This window comes from Myotis myotis, unplaced genomic scaffold (assembly GCF_014108235.1).
Source record: "Myotis myotis isolate mMyoMyo1 unplaced genomic scaffold, mMyoMyo1.p scaffold_m19_p_1, whole genome shotgun sequence".
Lineage (NCBI taxonomy): Eukaryota > Metazoa > Chordata > Mammalia > Chiroptera > Vespertilionidae > Myotis > Myotis myotis.
The window spans coordinates 149217777-149241219 of NW_023416313.1; the positions used below are offsets into that span (position 1 = coordinate 149217777).

Here is a 23443-nt window from a genome sequence, read left to right on the forward strand (position 1 = left end):
TTACTTATTAGGAGGGCCATTTTTTTAATATCCTATTATATTAACTGTATCATAAAAAGAAATGTAGAGCCATATCAATACGTATAATATATATTAAACATTTAAATAATTTTCATTTCCAGGTTTTAGTGCATTATTTCCTAAATGAAAGCCTTCCTTTGTCTTAGATGTCCCTGTACATGTGGAAGTCTAATTATCCAAACAACTCTATTAATGTGCATACAATATTGGAAATTTTTATTAAATGTACTTTAAATTTGATATTTTATAATAAAATCCACAGTGGATCGAACAGTCACAGACACTCAGCAGCCAGGCTCCTTGTTCAGAGTTTGTGCTCAGCTCCCCCTGCAGTGTCTGTCACTGTGTCACCCAGTGCACAGTAGTACATTGCAGAATCTGACTGGTGGACTGAGGCTTTCTCCAAGTGGAAGGCATTTGGTTGTTTTTGGTATGTGGCTACAAATCCTTTGCTGCTTCCCTTCTCGTTGACCCTTGTGGCTTTCAGGAGGAGCTGTGGACCTTCTCCAGGATACTGAACATACCAGAAAAGAATAGAGGTACGGTCTCATAGGAACAATTCACAGTCAGGGGAGCCCCTTCTGAGAGGGTCACTTGGCCTTTTGTCTGGGTCACCGAGTCTCCATGGATTCGTCCTGAGGAAAAATAAAAGAGAACTCTGTCACCTTGGGCATGGAGCTCTTCAATAAAATTAAAGTTAAAGTATTTCCTGACATAATAGAAGAAATATTCCATATTTTAAGAGGTGTGTTACTTACCAAGCACTAAGAGCACCACAGCCACTAAGCCCAGAGAAGAGTTCATCTCTACAGCATCATCTAAATAATGTTCTTGACTCTTAACATGAAGAAATGCTGAAGTCACAGTGAAATGATAAATATACTGGTGAGCCTGTATTTCACACAGGAAATGTGTTTGTGTTGGGAAGCTGCACCCCCTGGCGGACAGGGATTGCAATGTTTCTTAGGTTACCACCCAAATACCAAGGTTCTCATCTGTGACACTGAGGCACATGTCAGTTCTCAGCTGCGTTTAGAAATCTAAACAGTGACTATCCGAAGCTCTCAGGTCTTTTTTGTTGTTGTTCTTAAGACAATACCTGACATGCAAGTACTTTAACAGCGCATGCAGGGTATTCCTGCAGTTGGAAGATAGCAATTTTTTTTTGAGCATTTTAATACAGTGCTATATATTCTCAAGTACCTGTTGTGGGCCTGCCTAGAATCCACTGAATCAGAAAGGATTTGGGGTTGAAATCAGAGGAAGTAATACAAAGTCTTTATTGAGTGAGTCTTCACTTTTCAGTACTGTACCCCAATATAGAACAATGACTGACATTTATTAAGTGCCTACTAAATATTTGCTAAATTGAACTGAAATAAGCAGTCTTTCATTGAAAATTCACTACTACATCACATACAATATTTCCTCAGTCTTAAAATATAAACAATTGTAAGATATGTTTTCTTTTTAATAAAAAATTTCAGGAGAAAAAATCAAATGAATTTCAGAATCATTTTTTAAGTATGAATCCTAGACAGAAGAAACATCATAATTGAAGTTAGATCATCAATAAAGAGTGATCTCAGATCAATATCTTAATCTCCTACTGTTTTGTTCATTCCAAAATAAGATAACTAAGCAATGTGAGTCAGGCCAGAAGTACAAACCCTATAGTCTTAATGCAGATCTAGCATAAAAAAGGCTTTCTACTTTGGAAATTAACCCCTTATCAGGTGTAACCTTGGTGAATATGTTTTCCCCTACACTGGGTTCCCTTTGCATTTTGAGGGTGGTTTCTTTTGCTGTGCAGAAGCTTTTTAACTTGATGTAGCCCCGTTTATTTATTTTTCCCTTTGTTTCTCTTACCCTAGGAAATGCATCGACAAAATTTCTGCTATGTGAGATGTCTGCAGTTTTACTCCCTCTGTTTTCTTCTAGGATTGTTATAGTTCTGTGTTTTACATTTAAGTCTTTTATCCAGTTTGAGTTTATTCTTGTGTATAAGTTGGTGACCTATTTTCATTTTTTGCATGGACCTGTCCAATTTTTGCAACACCGTTTATTGAGGAGACTGTCTTTATTATGTGTTCTCTTGCCTCCTTTGTGAAATATTAATTGATCATATTGGTGTGGGTCTATTTCTGGGGTCCCTGTTCTGTTCCATTGGTTTATATGCCTGTTCTAGTGCCAGTACCAGGCTGTTTTGATTACAAAAGCTTTGTATTATAATTTGATATCCAGAATTGTGATCCCTCCAATTTTGAAATCATACAACATAACAAAAGACAAACAATCCAATTAAAAAATGTGCAACAGACCTGAATACATACTTCTTCAAAGAAGACATACAGACGACCAATAGACATATTGAAAAAAAAAATGCTCAAAGTCACTAGTCAGCAGAGAGATGTAAATTAAAACTACTATGAGGTATTACCTCACACCTGCCAGAATGGCTACCATCAATAAATCAACAAACAACAAGTGCTGATGAGGATGGAGTAAAAAGGGAACCCTAGTGCACTGCTGGTGGGAATGCAGACTGGTCCAGCCACTGTGGAAAACAGTATGGAGTTTCCTCAAAAAATTAAAAATGGAACTGCCATTTGACCAGGGATCCCACTTCTGGGAATATAATCTAAGAAACCAGAAACATCAATCAGAAAGAATATATGCACCCCTTTGTTCATAGCAGCATAATTTACAATGGCTAAAATCTAGAAACAGCCCAAGTGCCCATCAGTGGATCAGTGGATAAAAAGTTGTGATACATTTGCACCATGGAATACTATGGGGCTATAAAAAAAGGATTTTTTACCCTTTGTGACAGCATGGATGGACCTGGAGAATATTATGCTGAATGAAATAAGCCAGTCAGAGAAAGACTAATATCACATGATCTCACTTATTTGTGGAGTCTAATGAGCATAACAAACTGACTAACAAAACAAGCCGGAAGCTTGGATTCATGGAACAGGCTGACGTATCTCTGAGAGGTTTTGAGGGGCAGATGGATGGAAGAGGTTAACCGAAGAACTTTTGTACATCTATGCATAACGAACAGACACAGACAATAGTGTGGGGAAGCCTGGGCTGAGGCGGGGGCTTAGAGGAGGGGGACTAAGGAGGGTGGGGATTGGAGGACATCTGTAATACTCTCAACAATAAAAAATAAAATAAATTTTTAAAAATGCTTTCTATTACCAACTATCTGCCACATTTTGTGGACATAACTTTAATCAAATAATGTCCCCCTACAGGTAGACCAGGAGCTGAGGATTTGTATCAATAGCCTGGAACATAAGTTAGAACTCTCTTCTTCATCAGCTATCAAATTATGGGAGATATACCAGCTGATATTCATCCAACAGCTGATAATACAATCAATGTGTGAGTGATTTTAAATGGCAGATTCTGGGATCTCCACAATAACTTCATGAAACGTTTCCAGGACTGAAAGCCACTAATATGAACATTTTAAAGCTCCCGTGGGTGGTTTTGCTACAGCCAGTCTGATACCTATTTATAAGATTTCATTTGTGGTAACTGTCCTAGACCAAAGTGGTTCTCAAAGACAGAGAAAAAGCTCTGGGATCAGCATGGGGTAATGTACCTATGACTACACGAGTTTTTTAAAACTAGTCATTTTTGCCCGGCCAGTGTGGCTCAGTTGGTTGAGCCTTGCCCCATGCACCAGGAGGTTCAATCCCCAGTCAGGACACATGCCCAAGTTTTGGGCTCCATCCCCAGTAGGAGGCATGCAGTAGGCAGTAAATCAATATTTTTCCTTCATAGATGTTTGTACTTCTCCTTCTCTCTTCCTCTCTCTGAAATCAATAAAAACATATTTTAAACAAATAAATAAACTAGTCATTTTTATTTTGATAGCAGCAAAAGCAAGCGCTGTTTTAGTTCTCTATTTATGACCATTCATTTTATAAAACAAAACAAAAAACCTCTGAGGGTTATTAGGATAAAGTTCTAGAGAAAACCACATCTTTCTGCAAGGCCATGCAAACTTTTATCTGTAGACATGTAGATGGAAGCTTAGTTCAAGCTGTTTCCTGGAATTCTCTCTACACAGATTCAGATCAAGAGACTTGATGAGTCGTCTGAGTGAACATGTGACCAGTCTCCCAGATGTGGACTTAAGCAATTCAGGCCCAACCCTGCCTGGTAATCAGTTGGTTAGAGCACCCTCCTAATGAAATATGGTTGCAGATCCCATCCTTGTCAAGGCACATACAAGGATTAACCAATGAATGCATAAATTAGTGGAAAATCAAATTGATCTCTCACTCTCTCTCTCTCTCTCTCTCACACACACACACACACACACACACACACAAACACACACACATCAATCATTGATCAATTTTTAAAAAGAAATTCAGAGAGAGAAACCAAGATGGCCGCATAGGTAAACACCGAAATTGCGGCCTCCTACAACAACTTCAAAAATACAACAAAAAGACAAAACGGACATCATCCAGAACTACAGGAAGGCTGGCTGAGTGGAAATTCTACAACTTTCCTTCTAAAAGGAAAGAGAAAAGCACTCTGAGACTCAGGAGCTGCGGAAGTAAAGTGCAAAGGTACGGAGGCTCGAGCGGGCGCGCGCGGAAAGGGGCTGGTACCTGAGGATGCGGCGGTCTTTTTGAATCCAGAGGGAGTCACAAGCTCCCGACTGCTCTGAACTCCAGTTCCGGGAAGTCTCTGGGGACCCAGGACTCATACGGGGAGAAACTGGACTGTCTGGCAGCAGGCAGAACTCGGAACTTGAGGGCAGCTTTCCCTCAGAGGTGCTTGCAGCAATTAAATTACCAGGACACCGAGACACGCGGCCCCTAGGGCAGGGCCAAGGATCAGCCATAGCTGCTTGCTCCGCCCTGTTGATCCCTTGAGACCCCGCCCCACTCAGGCTGCGGCAGAGGCTTTTGCATATGAATACCCTGGCCCTTTGGAACCTGAAAATTACCTAACAAATTACAGCTGGGCCAGACAGACCCAGAACTTCCAAGAGAAGGCCCAAGGCCCCACAGAAGCTTGCATTGCTTCACAGCTGGGCCTCATATGGACACCTCCAAACTCCAAAAAAGGAAGGGGAATCTGCAGATCTTTTCGTAGCTCCTGCTGGATAACCTCAGGCAGAGACTAAATTAGCACCTCCTTAGATCCAAAAGCCAGTGTACCCAGTGGTCAGAGTGGGACCATCCAGATTACAACTCCTCAGATCCATAAGGGACACACTCAGGGGGCAGACTCAGTGAGCACCAAAGCCCCACTGAAGCAAGTCTTGCCCCAGAAGGGTGTCTTCAGCACAGAAGTTCTCCCACTGCAGACACAGCTGATTCTCACTGCCAATTGGCCTGGAGGTCAATTCCTCCCAGTGATACCTACAACAATCAAGGCATAACTATAACAAGACTGCACAAAGCCCATAAGGGGTTGCACCAAGAGTGTCCACCTCAGGTAGCTGGGAAGGCTGAGCCACTGGGCCCTACAGTACACCTAGAACACAAAACCACTCTACCAACACAGGGAAGCATAAAAAATGCGGAGACAAAGAAACAGGTCACAAATGACAGAAATGGAGGAAAGCAAAAGACTGGATATAGAGTTCAAAACCACGTTTATAAGGTTTTTCAAGAATTTAATGGAAACCGCCGATAAATTTAGTGAGACCCTGGAGGATATGAAAAAAGACCAACTAGAAATTAAGCATACACTGACTGAAATAAAGAATAATATACAGAGATCCAACAGCAGACAAGAGGATCCCAAGAATCAAATCAAAGATTTGAAATACGAAGAAACAAAAAATACCCAACCGAAGAAGCAAAAAGAAAAAAGAATCCAAAAATATGAAGATAGTGTAAGGAGCCTCTGGAACAACTTCAAGAGTACCAACATCAGAATTATAGGGGTGCCAGAAGAAGAGAGAGGGGAAGATGTTGAAAACCTATTTGAAGAAATAATGACAGAAAACTTCTCCTACCTGGTGAAAGAAATAGACTTCCAAGTCCAGTAAGCTCAGAGAACCCCAAACAAAAGGAATCCAAAGAGGACCACACCAAGACACATCATAATTAAAATGCCAAGAGCAAAAGACAAAGAGAGAATCTTAAAAGCAGCAAGAGAAAAAAAGTCAGTTACCTACAAGGGAGTACCCATACGACTGTCAGCTGATTTCTCAACAGAAACCATGCAGGCCAGAAGAGACTGGCAAGAAATATTCAAAGTGATGAATAGCAAGAACCTACAACCAAGATGACTTTATCCAGCAAAGCTATCATTCAGAATTGAAGGTCAGAAAAAGAGCTTCATAGATAAGAAAAAGCTAAAGGAGTTCATCATCACCAAACCAGCATTATATGAAATGCTGAAAGGTATTCTTTAAGAAGAGGAAGAAGAAAAAGGAACTCTTACCATTTGCCACAGCATGGATGGAACTGGAGAGCATTATGCTAAGTGAAATAAGCCAGTCAGAGAAGGATAAATACCACATGATCTCACTCATTTGTGGAATATAATATACAACATAAACTGATGAACAAGGACTGATCCAGAGATGGAGAGGCATTGATTGGATTGTCGGGCCTTGGAGGGAAGGTAGGGGAGGGTGGGTGTAAGGGGGAAAGATCAACCAAAGGACTTATATGCAAGCATATAGGCCTAACCAATGGACACAGACAACGGGGGGTGAGGGCATGAGCGGGGGGTGGGGGGGTAGGGGGTAACATGGGGATAAGGACACATATGTAATATCTTAATCAATAAAAAATATATTAAAAAAATAAAAAATAAAATTAAAAAAAAAGAAATTCAGACCCAGATACATAAATTCTTCTCCACCTTCTAAGATATAATGTCAGAACCTGCCACAAAATTATTGACAGGAATTTGAAAAAGCAGCCACAAACTTCTATTCTGATATACAAGGAGAAAAACAAAATAAGTTGAGAAGATGTTGGGTTGAAAGTAAAGTGCACAGCACATGGGTATAGAAAGTTGTTATGTATACTTTTAAAAAAAACATATTTTAAAGCAAATGAGAACCTATAGGAGATTTATTTTGCATTTTGTATCACACAAGAAAACAAACAACATTAAGGGGAGATAGTTGTTACATTTTTATTTTAATGGCTTTTTAAATGCATGATTTTCATAAAAACAAATTGCACCTATTTAATGTAAACAATTTTATAAGATTACTAGAGGCCTGGTGCACGAAATTCATGCACTTGGGGTGGGGGTCCTCAGCCCAGCCTGTGCCCTCTTGCAGTCTAGGAGCCCTTGGGGGATGTCTGACTGATGTCTTAGGCCCACTCCCAGTGTGGGAGCCTGGCTTCTGGCTGAGCAGCGCTCCCCCTGTGGGAGCACACTGACCACCAGGAGGTAGCTCCTGCATTGAGTATCTGCCCCCTGGTGGTCAGTGTGCATCATAGCAACCGTTTTTTCCACTGTTCAGTCAATTTGCATATTAGCCTTTTATTAGATAGGATTCCTTTCTAGATACTTGTGGATCCATTACCACAATCAAGATAATGTACATACGCATCTCCCCCAAAGTTTCCCCATGTCTCTTTGTAATCCTTCCTGCAACCTTGCTCCCACTACCTATTCCTGTTTTCAGGCCGCAGCTCTGTCACATTTTAGTTTGCATATTTTATAATTTTGTATAAATGGAATTATTTGTACTCTTTTGCCTGGCTTCTTTCTCTCAGCATAATTATTTTGAAATTCTTCCATGGTCTCATGAGTAGCAATGTTTTATTCCATTTTGTTGCTGAGTAATAGGTATTCCATCATCTACACTAATAATAGCCTAGGGCCATCACGACCAGGACAGATGATTGAACATTGGGCTCTTGGCCAAAGAGGCACGCAGGTGGGAAGGGTCTGTGGGCTCTGGGCATCTGGGACATGGCAGTGGTGAGAATGGCCTGTGAGCCCGGGGCCTTCGAGGTGCATTGGTGGTGAGAAGTGTCTTTAACTCTGGGCCACCGAGGCACGGAGGTAAGAAGGCTCTATGGGCCCCTGGCCGCGAAGGTGCTTCAGAATTCTGGGTCTTGTGCTTTCGGGGGAGTGGCCTGCCTTCAAACTGGACCATGACAAGAGGGAGAAGGGAGCCTCATTCCTCACAGAATCCACTCTTAGGAGGAGGGAGTCTGCATGCCTGATCGCCCCTAACCACTCCGCCTGCCTACCTGCCCAAGGGTTCCCAGATTGCGAGAGGGTGTAGGCCAGGCTGAGGGTGCACCCCCTCCCCTGGTGCACAAATTTCATGCACTGGGCCTCTAGTATAAAGATAAAACAATTTGTTTGTTTATTCACCTATTGATTTACATTTTCATTAGCCACTATTTGGGGTTGTTACAAATAAATCTACTATGAACATTTGTGTATACGATTATTTTTAAACATATGCTTTCATTTCACTGTGGTCAATACCTGAGTGTAGAATGACTAGATCATATGATAGGTGTACATTTGACTTTGTTTAACTTGTTTGTTTTAGTAGCATGTTTGTAGATACCATTAGATTTTCTACTGGACAATTATGATGTCTGTGAACTAAGATAGGTTTGCTGCACCCTTTTCAAATTGTATGTCTTTTATTGTTTTCTCTTGCCTTATTGCACCGGCTAAAAGAGCTAGTACAATATTAAATACAAGAGGTATGAGCCAAAATTCTTAAACTTAGTGGGAAGCATTCAGACTTTCACCATCAAGTATGACATTTGATATAGGTTTTTTGTAGAGGCCTTTTATGAAGTTGGAGAAATTTCCTTAGATTCCAGATTCACTTGGAATTTGTAATGGGGAACAGAGGCTGGATTTGTCAAATGCTTTTTCTGTACCTACCGAGATTACTCTCATTAATTGATCAACTGTTGATTATCAATCTCTTTGTATACATTATTGATAAATTGTCATGACAAGATATTTTAAAAAATATAACTCTTCCATTTAACAAATAATGAGACAAAGTTCCCAATTGCTTAGAAAGCAGTTTTTAATACAGTTTCCTCTGATAGCAAAAATCTGTTTCTTGGGCGTTTTTTGTGTTTTTTTAGAGAGTTGTAAAGAAGCAACGTTTATTAGAATAGAGGGCCACAAAACATGAAGACTTAGTGTGAAGAAAGTAAATGAAGCCAAATGTCCTTTGACCACTTATGGAATGCATTTTTCTATCCCATTTCATCAAAGTGTAAAAATGTTGAGTATTTAGTCCTCACCAGCACTTTCACTCTTAAAGAGAGTGTAACAGGTCGGAAGATTGCTCAATAGGTCTGTCAGTCTGGAGTGGCAGCTTGTGGTGGAGAGATTTCATTCTCCTGTGTCTGCTGAGGTGAGCCTCACCCACATGTCTTGCACACCTAAGGCTTCTCCTCCTGGTGTGTCATCTGATGTAAGATGAGGTATGACTTTTGGATAAAGCCTTGGCCACATACTCTGCATACACAGGGCTTCTCTTTTGAATGTGCCCATTTATGGGTGATTAAAGCTGACTTTTTGCTAAAGCCTAGTCCGCACTGCTTGCACATGTAAGGCTTCTCCCTCGAGTGCTTCCTCTTGTGCCTGATGAGACCTGCCTGGTGACTAAAGCTCCGCCCACACTCTCTGCACACATATGGCTTTTTCCCTGAGTGTGTCCTCTGGTGTCTGATGAGATTTGATTGCTGGCTGAAGCCTCGCCCACAATCCTTGCACATGATGGGCTTATCCCCTGAGTGTATGTTCTGGTGTCTGTTGAGGTGTGACTTCAGGCTAAAGCCTCGCCCACAAACCCCACACACATAAGGCTTCTCCCCGTTGTGCGTCCGCCTATGTGAGATGAGGGTTGAATTCTGGCTAAAGCTGTGCTCACACACTCCACACACATAAGGCTTTTCCTTTGAGTGTGTCCTCTGGTGGTTGACAAGGGTCATCCTCTGCCTAAAGCAGCACCCACATTCCTTGCAGACATAAGGTTTCTCCCCTGAGTATGTCCTCTGGTGTGAGATGAGGTGTGACCTATCACTGAAGCCTAGTCCGCAATCACTGCACACGGTGGTCTTCTCCTCTAAGTGTGTCCTCTGGTGTCTAACGACAGCTGACTTCTGGCTAAAGCCTTTCCCACACTCCCAGCACACATAGGGCTTCTCCCCCGAGTGTGTCCTCTGGTGTATGATGAGGTTTGACTTCTGACTAAAGCCTCGCCCACATTCACTGCACATGTAAGGCTTTTCACCTGAGTGTGCCCTCTCATGTATGATGAGTGTTGACCTCCAGTTAAATCCTCATCCACACTCTCTGCACACAACAGGCTTCTCCCCCGAGTGTGCCTTCTGGTGCCTGGCAAGGCTTTTCTTTAGATTAAAGCCCTTCTCACACACCCCACACACATATGGCTTCTCCCCTGAGTGTATCCTCTGGTGACTAAGCAGGTTTGTCATCTTGCTGAAGCCCAGTCCACATTCTCCACAATTGACTGTTCCAAATCCTAAGACTTCTATCCTCTTCAATAATTTGTCTGTTTCCTCAGAATTCTCCGCCTGAGCAGCGGTGGCCTCTGTTTCCACCCCTCTGATGCCATTCCTAGAGCTGACTGACTGCCTTTGGGGTGGCTTGGATAATGCTGTTAACGCTTTTTTCTTTGTCTTTCCAAATGAAGGCTTAAGGCCTTTTCTTTCTTGACCTTCTGCTTTATCACTCCAGCAACTTGGATCAGAGGTTTGTTGCTGCTTTTTCTGGCCCCCCTGGCACAGATCCCCCGGCTACATGTGATTTTCTGCACACAAGCATGGGAAGAACGAGGGGGGATTACTACACAGCATGTGCTGCACATGGAACTTCTGACTAGAGAAACCCGGAGGGCAGAAAGCACAGAGGTGGAGCTCTGGCTTTGGTTTTCCTGGACAAGTGGCTGGTGGGCATTTTCTCTCCTCTCTCCAGGTTTCCTTCCCTTGCTCCAGCTGGGTGATGAACTTTGGTTTAGAAAATGGAATTCCCAGTGAGACCAGGTTGCTGTAGTGTTCCAGCATCACCTCCCTGTACAGGGACCTCTGAGCAGGGCTCAGCAGCATCCACTCTTCCTGGGTGAAATCCACAGCCACATCCCTGAATGCCATGTGTGCCTACGCCACCGAAGAACACGGGGTCAATCCAGCCACCAGCTGGGGACCAACCTGTTTCTTGGTTTTATTCACCACTAATTATTTTCAGAGAACATTTGAGAGAAAGCTTAGAGGGTAGAAAAATTATTCTTCAGCCTTTGAATTATCTTAAGACAGTATGTTAACAGGTTCTTCATTTATGCAAAAGGAACTAACAACAAAGAATTAAATAATTGCAGGTTTGGCTTTTTCACACACAAAAAAAGAGAAGAAAAAACAAGGACACAAACTGCAATTCAGGGGCAGACCACTAGGCTGTGTCTTGACAATTCCTTTTAGACCAAGTAGTAGACACTTGACTCGAGCAATGCACTGTAGCAAAGGTGTCAAACTCTTCCAGGCTTTTGTGAATCTACAGGAAATGGAAACTTCATACATGGCTAGTTATCACTCTCTTCTTCTGTTCCTTTCAACCTGCTTGTAATAAAGCAGCCTAGACCATAGTTCTTCAAATTATCCAGTATAAATTTCTAAAAATAATTTTATACCCTAAGTGTTGATATATGTATATACATTTTTCCACCAAAAGTTGGAAGAAACACAAATGCCCATCAACAGATGAATGGATAAACAAAATGTGGTATATACATACACTGGAATATTAGGCTTAAAAAGGAAAGAAATTCTGACCCATGCTGCAACATGGGTGAACATTATACTAGGATATAATACTAGATGCAATAAGTTACAATATGACCAATAGTGCACTAGTCCACTTTCATGAGGCATCTGAAATAGTGAAATTCATAGAATGAGAACTCAAGGGGTAGTTGCCGGGGCCTGGAGGGATAGGGGGAATCAAGTGTTACTGTTTAAGGAGTAGAAATTTTCAGTTTATCAAGATGAATAGAGTTCTAGAGATAAGATAGTTGTGCTTCTTGATCAGCTATGTAAGCGTACTTGATATCACTCAATTGTAAACCTAAAATAGTAAAAATGTACATTAAAATGGCAAAATGTTAATAACTTAAATATTTAAAAAACACTCCTTTTCTGATTTCTACTGTGCACATCTGCTTTCCAAATTTTATATAATAAAAAGGCTAATATGTAAATTGTCCCCTTGACCTGGAGTTCCACCAGGGGACAAGGTTGGCCAGCCAACAGCTTACAGCCCCTCCGCCAAGCTGGACCTGCCCCTGGTCAGCTACCCCATCCCGATCAGGGGCAGGGCCGGCCTGCAAACTGCCCCCGGCCCCTCCCACCAGCCAACCCAGCCTGATCAGCCCGATTTAGGCAGGCCAGCCATACCCCCCCCCCTCATGCACGAATTCATGCACTGGGCCTCTAGTGTAAATATAAGAGTGAGTACAATACAAGGTCACTTATGAAATACCCATTACCAATCAAACTATAAGGCACTAAGACAATGGGGTTAGACATAGAAGGAGGAAATATTAGAGAATGAGGATTTTGGATTGTGGAGCACTGATAAAACAAAGAAAGAGGGCAAGGAAGTGTGCAACTGTGCAACATGATGGCAAAAAGCTTTTAGAATGGTGGTAAAGTTAAGGACAAGAGTAGAAAAAAATAATTCACAGTCTGCTTCTTCACAAGGTTTCCCTAGAGCCACTAATTATTGATCATTTTATGAGTAAGACCGCTGGAAGACAGGTAAATCTGAAATGAGCTCTTCCATGCTAGAGTATTAATAAGATGGAAGAACACAAAGTTTGTCACATAGTAGGCACCTTAGAAAGTAAATGAGGGTACCTTACCTCAGCTAACAAATATAACTTAAACTAACTCAGTAAACAATATAAAAGACCATAACGTAAAAAAGAGAAAAACAGAAAAATTTCATAGCCTTAGTTATTAAAAACAATGCCTTTAAAAGAAAATATACTCAATAAATATTTATTGAACAAACTGATAGGGAAAATCTGACAATTTTACATAGTTTTACTGATTTGAGTCAGATGTTTCTGAATTTCCTTAGTCAATTCTTCTAGCTCAATCTGTCACCAAAGGTAAGTTATTTATTGCGGCTCTTCTTTATATCCAATAAACAATTTAAACCCAAATTTTCAAAGATATGGATGTTTTTGATGAATGATAACTCTACACATGTTCCATGAACCTAGAGAGGTATTTTCATAGAGTGTTTTCCCTCTAACCCTACCTACACCTGTGCTGTCACAGCCCTTGTTGCTTCCTGTCTGTGATTACAATTCCCCGCCTTGGTCCCTACAGCAGGTGGATGCATGAAGCAGAGTCCTGGGTTTTGGTACGCCTCCTTCTAACACGCCTCTCACTGTGGGCTCACTCAGGGCACAGAAATACACTGCTGAGTCCTCCAGCTGTGAAGCTGAGATGACAAGGTTGGCAGAACTCTTTGCTTTCTGAAAATTCAGTGAGTAGCGGCCTCCTGTGGCATTTTGCTGGTTGTAAGAGTCCTGACGAATGAGGAAAATCATCGCCCCACTGCTGAGCTGCTTGTACCAGAATAGACTATAACTTGTATCACTGGTGTCATATGTGCAATCCAGGCTCACAGCCTCGTTCTCCTGCACCAGTATTGCTTGTTGGCCTTGAGTTACCTTCTGGGCAATACTGAACCCTGAAAGAAGAAAATACAAACAGAAGCTTATGGGATAAGTGATGTGGGACAGAAAAAAAATATATTTATATATATATATATGTCTCCTTTTTCACCAATTAACCCTCACACTCCACCCCCCACCAGCCATTCCCATCCCTGGCAAGCCCCCACCGCCCCAGTGTCTGTGTCCATTGGTTATGCTAATATGCATGCATACAAGTCCTTTCTAACTGCCCCCCACACACACACACACATACACACACCTCCCCTACCATTTGTCTCAAGATCTATTTTTGATCATCAAATTTTGTTGATCATTATATCCCACATACGAGTGAGATCAGGTGATATTTATCTTTCTCTGACTGGCTTATTTCACTTAGCATAATGCTCTCCAGTTCCATTCATGCTGTTGCAAATGGTAAAAGTGTGTTCTTTTATATAGTGGAGTAGTCTTCTATTGTGTAGATGTACCACACAGAAAGAATTATTTTTAATCTCAGCCAGCTTTCCTTCCCAGGGGACTCATAAAAGACTGACTGCCCCCCCCCGCCCCCATTTGTTATGTCACAGAAGACCCATTCCCACTGGGGCATCCTTACCTAGCCACATGGAAGTTATGACCACCCTCAGAAGACCGGACACCGACATGTTCAAGTTCTCCCACTTGGTGGAAGAGATCTTCTTTTTCTTCTTCAGTGTTAGGGCTCTGCAAGGTGAGGTGCTGACAGACGGAGAGAAGAAATGCTGAGCTGTGTGCTGCTGCTGCCCCAGAACAGGAAACAGGGTTTCTGGTGCAGACGTTGCTGTGGGTCACGTCGAACTTTCTATGCACTGGCTGAGAGTCTCACCCAACCCACACTGCCTTTTGCATTAACCAACTCTTTTTTAATTTTATTTTTCAATTACCCTTTATGTCCAATATTATTTTGTTTTTATTTCAGGTGTATAGTAGTGGTTAGACAATCATATACTTTACAAAGTGTTCTCTCTGATATTTTCAGTACCAACCTGATACCATACATAGTTATTACAATATTTTTTACTATATTCTTTATGCTGTACTTTACATCCTAATGACTATTTTATAACTATCAATTTGTACTTCTTTTTAATATATTTTATTGATTTTTTACAGAGAGGAAGGGAGAGGGAGAGAGATACAGAGTAGAAACATGGATGAGAGAGAAACATTGATTCAGCTGCCTCTTGCATGCCCCCTACTGGGGATGTGCCCGCAACCGGGGTACATGCCCTTGACCAGAATCAAACCTGGCACCCTTCAGTCCTCAGGCCTACTCTCTATCCGCTGAGCAAAACCGGTTAGGGACAATTTGTACTTCTTAATCCATTCTTTTTTTTTTCACCTGGGTCTGCAACCACCCTCCTCTCTGGCACATTCCTAGGTTGCAGGTTTGATCCAAGTTGGGGCCCCTACGAAGGTAACTGGTTGATGTTTCTCTCTATCTATCTATCTCTCCATCTCTCTCAAATCAATAAAATCATATCCTGGGGTGAGGATTTAAAATTTTTTTAAATATTGAAATCAAAATAGTTAAATGGGAATTTTCTACCATCTTCCTACCCCCTTCTACCCTCCAAAACAAACAAACAATTTTCACAATTATACACTAAGTAGAGTGCCTGTGGAGAAGTTCAGGAATCTAGCACAGAAGTTATACTGTGTGAGAACATTCTGAGAACAAAAATATCTGAGATTGGTAGCATATTAAAGGGTAGGAGGAACGATTTCATTTTTCGCTGGTCACGCCTTCCCCTGTGTAGCATGGTGCAGTGCCAATAGAAATCTTCTGGGCATTTGATTTTTCCCACAGGGGAAAGTGAGATTATGTGAGTGAGCCCTGCTCTCCCAACTTTAGGGGAAGCTGCCAAAGAGACTCGCCTCATTCTTGCCCCATCCATATACTGAGGTGAGCTGCCCAGCTGGGAAGTGGGAAGCACCTGGAACAGCATCCAGGGCTCTCAGTGGGCATTAAAGGGACACAGATCCCATTAACTGCAGCACAGACAGAGAACATCAGGACCCTGCACACGAGATGCTGGGGACACCTTGCCTGCAGATTCCCACAACTGGTCCATGAGCACCCCCAATGCTCAGTGCCTCACCCAAACACCGTTCCACTTGGTGGCCGGCTACCAGTGCACACAGGAAGGCAACAAGAGTCAGCCTCTACAGATGGCTAGTTTGTGGGCTCAGAAAGGGCCCCACTGTGCGGGACTGGGTGAAGCCACACCATCTGAGCAGTCAGCACCACCCGGGGGAAAGCAAGCAATAGGGAAGCTGTCAGCACACAGTCTGGTTTTGCAGGATGGAAAAAGGCCATCATGTTTGCAGTGAATTGTTCAGCAAAGGGAGGAAACCGATGCTGCAGTGAAGGTTTAAAGTCTGAATGAGCCTCAGTATGTACTGACCCTGCATCTCTGACCAGAGGATTTCTTCTTTCATAAAGCAATTCCCATGTATATGTGATAAAAACAGTTAGGTCCATAGTAATTGTGCCCTCTCTCCCTCACTTCTAATTTGGTTAAGGAAGAATAAACCCATAAAACAAAAGCCATGCATCATACATCCCTCTCCCTGTCTTCCAGGAAATGGACCAATCAACAGGCACCTTGCTTTTACTGGACTGGAGCTCGTGGTTATAGTGAGGAAATAATGGAAGTCATTGAGGTGTTGGGCTACAATACTGGCCTTTCGTGTTCACATGTTATGCATCTGGTTTAATGTGATGCATTTCCTTATAAGAAAAAAACAATTAATTAAGGACAACCGTAACTCTCCCAAGAGCAATTATCTCACCATACCAGTCACCAATTCGCTAGGGAGAATATAAGAGATCTTGAAAATAACCTACCCAGGGCCACAGGTGGGATAATTGGGAAATTAATGATTCATGCAACATTTTTCATTCCATTTATTTATCCATAACATTAAAAGAATTGACTTTTTTTAAAAAAATGAAAAAGGTTGTGGTTAGTAAAGTTTATTCAGTCGAAACATGAAGATGAGGCAAGGATATTTGTCACAAGCTATCTGTAAATTATCCATTCATCTAATGCCTTTGTGCACTCCACTAATAATAGTAAGGTAGCTAATAAATACTTATAAAAATTTTCCTATATAGCCCAGAAAGATTTGAATCATAATGGGAGCAAAAAATTACAAGTCAAGGAATAGATTTAATTGTCTTAAAATAACAAAGTTTTATTGAGAAAGACATGTATAGATAGAAAGAAACTATATCTTCTTACATAATGAAATCATCAAATACACACATTAGGAGTTCTGATCCTCACAAATCAACATATAAATTTAATTCTATCACAAAGCTTAAATTAAAAATATGAGTAAATACCAGAACTCACCAATCTTTAACAAACATCTACTGATTATCAACTATGTGGGAAAGTTAGTGCTGAGTACTGAAGCTATAGCAGTGAATAATATACAACTCAATCTTTTAAATTCTATGAGAATAACATAAATGTGAACAAATATGTACAGAATTTTGTAAAAGAGAATTGCTTTGTGTGTTTAAACAGAAGCTCACTTTCTTAAATCATGTCTATCCTGATTTCCTCAAACCCACAAATAGTACATACCATCACCAGGCTCTGAAAAAAAGTCACATTTTTTTAATAATAAAGTGGTCAGAACACATTGAAAAAACTCCCATTTTGCCACAAATGTAGAAGAAAATTAATATAAATCTGTAATTTACTAAAATTTCTCACAGAACTATTAAATAGCAGGTGCTGCAAGAGAAGGCTTGATGAAATGGAAATGCTCAATTCAAGATATACAATTCAGTAAAAAATCATGATTCTAATTACACCAAAAATTGATGGAAATGTAACCTGTTAGGCAATATTATCTGCTTACATAATTATCAAGTTCACATTTTTTCTATTACACATATTTTCTATAATTGGCATGTAATAATTTTAATCAGAAGAAAATAATAAATGCTGTTTTCAAAACACAATAATTAAAACCAATCATAATAAACATTGTTATATTAATGCTAAGGGGTATCTTATAGGACAGGATTTTGAATGGCAAATATACAGTCATCTTTAAAGCCTAAGTTTCAAACTTAAACATTACTAATTCACTTCAAGAATCCATTAAGCAACAAACATCCAACCATATGTTATAACCCTTTCTGGGTCATCTTGAAACTGACCTCTTATTAAGTGTTTTTATACCAACACACTATTTTCCACTTGCAAATAAGCAATAAGACAAATGCAGGTCTGTCCCAGGCAGAGGGGGCTGCCCCCTCGCAGGTTTGTGTACAGGATGCAGGTGCCTGGGAAGCAATGTGTACTCGCTGCACAGAAGTAGACAGCTGAGTCTCCAGGTTGGGTGGCTGTGATGTGCAGGGAGAGATGTTTGGCCGCCTTATTCAAGAAAACAGTGAGTCTTTCAGCTTGGTTTTTGTCCTTATTTGAACGAATGTCTATAATGAACTGGGGACCTTTTCCAGGTTCTTGCTTATACCAAGGAAAGTAGATAGAGCCACTGTTGGAATAAGAACAGTTGATAACAGCAGTGTTTCCCTCCTGGATATTCAAGGTAGAAGGATGCTGATCCACTTTCTCTCCGTGGCTGACCCCTATGCAGAAAGAAAAAGTCAGAGAAAGGAGAACAGTGACCAGATCATTAAACTTTATCATTTTCTTTTTTTTTTAATCACAATTCTTTATTTTCTCATGTAAGAAACTTTATCATTTTCTTTTTATCCAGTAACTAAGGAACCCTGAAACAAGCCAGTGTTGCTTCTAAAGAATATCCACTAATATATTGTTTCCCAGAAACCCTCAACTCACGGTCCAGCTGCAGCCACAAGAACATGAACAAAGCTCCAATGGACGTCTTCATCATTCTTCCTACTCAGGAGCAATTGTGGACCTGCAATCACAGCCAGGGGAGCTACTGCTATTATCAAGTTACCCCTCTTTTCCTCTGACCATCATAGGGGTTTCTCACATTCTACCCAGCCAATAAGAAAAAGACTGTGCTTCTGCCAAAGCCTGTTCATTCAGAATCCACTAAAATGCGCCCTCCACATGTTCTGCATCAGCACAGGTGCACTGCCATCTTGTGGTTACATTCACAACTACTGAGCTTGCTGTTAAATATTCTCTTACCCTGTGCCTCGAGGGACTCAAAACAGCAATTGGTCAAATAAATTAAGTCAGAACAGAGAATACAGAAGAATATAGAGATCAAGGTTTGTAACTCTGCACACTACTGAGTCATTGTTAATATTTTGGAAAGAGTCAGATGCTGTTGGTATTTATTCTACAATGGCCTGGGTTTATATCTTTGAAATCTGGAAACTCAATGGTTCACTCTCTTAAGCAAAAAAATATATATAAAATCTTCCTCTTCAAGCTGTCATACACAAACACAATGGAAAACAACTCAGCCTTAAAAATTAATTAAATCTTACTTTTATGACAGTATGGATCGACCTAGAGCAGGGGTCCTCAAACTACGGCCCACGGGCCACATGCAAATACAAATATTGTATTTGTTCCCGTTTTGTTTTTGTTTTTTTACTTCAAAATAATATATGTGCAGTGTGCATAGGAATTTGTTCATAGTTTTTTTAAAACTATAGTCCAGCCCTCCAACAGTCTGAGGGACAGTGAACTGGCCCCCTGTTTAAAAAGTTTGAGGACCCCTGACCTAGAGTGTATAATGCCAAGGGAAATAAGTCAGACAGAGAAAGACAAATACTATATGATTTCACTTACATGTAGAATCTAATGAACAAGAGAAACAAACAAAATAGAAACAGACCCATAGATTCAGACACACAGTTGTAGGCTAGGTGAAAAAGGTGAAGGGGTTAAGCAGTATAAAAATGGTAGTTATAGATTAGTCACAACAATGTAGATTACAGCATATAGAATATAGTCAATAATATCGTGATAACTATGCGTGGGACCAGGTGGGCCCTTGAAGCAGCATGAAAGACACTCTATAAAGTATATAATTTCCTAAGCCCTGTGCTATACTTCTAAATCTAATACAAAATAATATTGAATACAATCTGAAATTCAAAAAATTTTTAAATTTAAAATCCCTTCCTCTTTAGCTAAACCTTCCAGCCTCATTTCTCTTCTATGAAGAAAAGCTCTTTCTAAAAGGAACATGTAAGGAAACGATTAGAGTTTGAGGGAGAAGATCATTGGATATTTCAAGTACCTTCTATCTCAAAGCCTGCTCCTCTAAGCTGATTTTGCCTGTGACCTTGCTATTCCCAGAGAACTGATAGTACCAAAGTGAATATAGGAATCTTTCCTCAATTAAGACGATTGTGATTAAAAGTAAAGGATTGAATCTCCTTGATAAGGGAGCAGGGGATATCTTCCATGCGTTATTAATATTTCAACCATAGGAAACAATTTGACCCACAGGTTGGCTTAAATTGCAGTGAGAAATCTGACACACATTAGGAAACCTATTCGAGGCCCTGGCTGAGTAGCTCAGTTGGTTAGAGCTTTAACTCAGTAACCAACATTGTGAGTCTGATCCCTGGGCAGGTCACATGCAAAAACCAACCAATGAATGCATAAGTAAGTGGGACAACAAATCAATGTTTCTCTCTCTCTCTCAAATCAATAAATAAATTTTATAAGAAATCTATTTTAATGCTGTGTGTCTTATATTCCTCAAAGTATTAAAAAAATAAAGTACAGCTTCTGAGAAAATAAAACTACATGTAAGTTTATTCTTGGCATGATTTAATTTTCTTATCAAGATGGATAACCTGTCCTAAAATACAATTACTAACTCATATCCTTAGTAGAATTTTATCTAAAGTATAATCCAGTTCTCCTGGCATGGATCCTGCCTCTCTGGCCATCGCTGTCTCAGATTCCACACTCTCTCATTTTTCTCACAAACTCCACTACACTGTTCTTTCCCTAAGACGTTGATAAAGTCCTTCAGTCCTGTGAGTTTCCAGAATTATCTTTCTCTGCCAAAAACCCTTTCTTACCCACTTTTACTTCTTGATTGCCCGTGTCTGGTAAGGAAACAGTACAAACAGGAACTGACCCTAAATGGTCCCTGAGAAACCAAGACTACCTCACATCCAGAAGTGGGAGCTCCTTTCTGATTATTTGAACTCACTGTTCTTCTGAGATTACAAAGAATAAATCTGATCTCTCTTCCACCTCTCAGACCCTTAAAGATTTAAAGACAGCTATGGTAAAAAAAAAAAAATCAACTGAATATATAAATATAAATGTATCTGTAAAATGTGTGTTTTTAAGTATGTAACACTTCTGGATTTTGAGGGTCTTTTATTCTCCATAAGATAAAATTTCTCAAATCTTTCTCTGGGCACATTTCCTTCTTTTTGGAGACGTAAAGTCAATATTTGTCCTTTTCATAGTTATGGCATACAGATCTGATGGTGATGGTGTAAATATGACCATTCATATGAAAACAAGTGTTTCATGTGTGAATTGTAGCACAGATATATCTGAGGCCTGGGACAAAATTATCAGCTCCATGGTTAATCCATAGAATACTGTTTTACCCATCACCAAAATGTTGGCCTGAAAAACCTTTACCTGGCACCTTCATGAACTGCCGCCTACCTGAATTTTCAAATTCCAACTATCGTTTTTGTTGACAATATGTGAGTTGTGTTCATTATACTCATATTCTGTCTTCAAAGAATGTTCACTTGGGATAACAAATATATTAACTACTTCCAGGAAAGTTCTTAGAAATACATCTGTGTGTGTTGAGGATGGCACCATCACCTTTGGCTTCCTCTTACAGAAGCCAGTGAGTGAAGGTCTGTTACTGATACAGTAACAGTGGTTCAACTTTAGTCTCCTTTCCTGTCCAATGTGTCAAATGTTTACAATAATTGGAATTCTCTATTCCAATGGCCAAATGATTGATCATGGCCTTTCCAGAACCAGACAGCAGTAGCTGGGCTTACATTAGACAGTTCCTTTTTGCTCAGAAATATAATACTTTAAGAAGGAAGCAAGGAAAATATTGCTGAAGAGAAAATGAGAAAGTCCAATTTCCTTCTATTCCCAGTTCATGTAATATCTAATTGTTTTCTATTGGCATCTTAGATTTAGTTTTTGTTATAAAATCAGGTTGGACTAGCAGATATTTAAGGGCTCTTAAAACTCTGAGATTCCTTTCATGCTATTTAACAGAGAAATATTTATTGAAGACTGGTTGCATGTAATGCAGAGGGTGTGTGAGTGTTGAGAAATTGTACTGCATCATGGAACCCTAAGACGATTTTCACATTCACATTTAACCGAGTGAGTCTGGGGTTTCCCCTAACCAACACTGGGGCCTGTTCAGTGACAGACAAGATCCTCAGGGTAAGTTTCTATTTGTGTTTTCATTTCTCCTATAAGATCAGTGATGGATCTAGATATCCATAGTAAGATGGGACTTTAACACCAAGTGTAAAAATCTTCACACACAGTGAGAAAAATGTGGTTTCATGGCTAATCAGGGGTAAACAGGATGTTCTTCTGGAAACTTATTTCTTCTGTGTATATCTATAACATATCACATAGAACCTGTAGGGAAAAAAATTTTTTTTAAACATCCACAACTAGGACAACCTAGAGGAGGAGAATGAGCTTATTAATATGCAAAGCAATAAACACTTTCTAAAACAACCCAATTGCATTATGCCATCTGCCATTTTTCTTTGCAAAGTTAATTTGTCTGTTCAAAATTCCCAGCCAGGCCTTATCATATGTATCATGGTGAACATGTTCTCTCATTAAATGTGTTGTCTTTTCATTTTGCTGATGGTTTTCTTTGCTGTGGAAAAACTTTTTAGCTTGATGTAGTCTCCTTTATTTATTTTTCTTTTGTTTCCCTTGCCCAAGGAACTATATCAGTTAGAAAATATGGCTGCAAGAAATGTCTGTGATTTTACTGCTTGTGTTTTCTTCTAGAATTTTTATGGTCTCACATCTGTCAAAATGGCTATCATCAATAAACCTACAGCTGACAAGTGTTGGCAATGATGTAGAGAAAAGGGAACCATCATGCACTGTTTCTGGGAATGCAGATTGGTGCAGCCACTTTGGAAAACAGTATGGAGCTTCCTCAAAAATTTAAAAATGGGACTACATTATGACCCAGTGATTCCACTTCTTGGAATATAACCAAAGAAACCCAAAACACTGACTTGAAAGAATATATGCACCCTATGTTCATTACAGTGTTATTTACAATAGCTAATATTTGGAAGTAGCCTAAGTGCCCATCAGTAAATGAGTGGATACAAAAGCTGTGGTATATATATATATATATTACTCAGCCATAAAGAAGGAAATCTTACCATTGCAACAGTCTAGATGGACCTAGAGAGTATTATGCTAAGTGAAATAAGATAGTCAAAGAAAGACAAATACCATATGATTTCACTTATATGTGGAATCTAGTGAACAAAATAAACAAACAAAATAGAAGCAGACTCATAGATACAGAAAACAGACAGACAGCTATCAGAGGGGAGGAGGACTGGATGAAACAGGTGAAAGGATTAAGAAAAAAAAAATCTCAGGACACAGACAACAGTACAGTAATTACCAGAGGGATGAGGGTTGGGAGCAGGTGGAATACAGTAAATGGGGAGATAAACGGTGATGGAAGGAGACTAGGCTTTGGATGATA

General features: G+C 40.2%; 2 pseudogenes and 2 gene segments (V, D, J or C); all 4 read right to left on the reverse strand.

Moving 5' to 3' along the window:
• Positions 1-294: 294 nt before the first annotated feature.
• On the reverse strand, positions 295-861 carry LOC118664072 (annotated as a pseudogene).
• Positions 862-9146: 8285 nt separating this feature from the next.
• Positions 9147-11154, reverse strand: LOC118664083 (annotated as a pseudogene).
• Positions 11155-13103: 1949 nt separating this feature from the next.
• LOC118664094 lies at positions 13104-14499 on the reverse strand. The segment is given in 2 exon segments: positions 13104-13746; positions 14331-14499. Coding segments are annotated over 2 exon segments (444 nt in total).
• Positions 14500-17869: 3370 nt separating this feature from the next.
• LOC118664106 lies at positions 17870-18697 on the reverse strand. The segment is given in 2 exon segments: positions 17870-18368; positions 18583-18697. Coding segments are annotated over 2 exon segments (471 nt in total).
• Positions 18698-23443: the final 4746 nt, after the last annotated feature.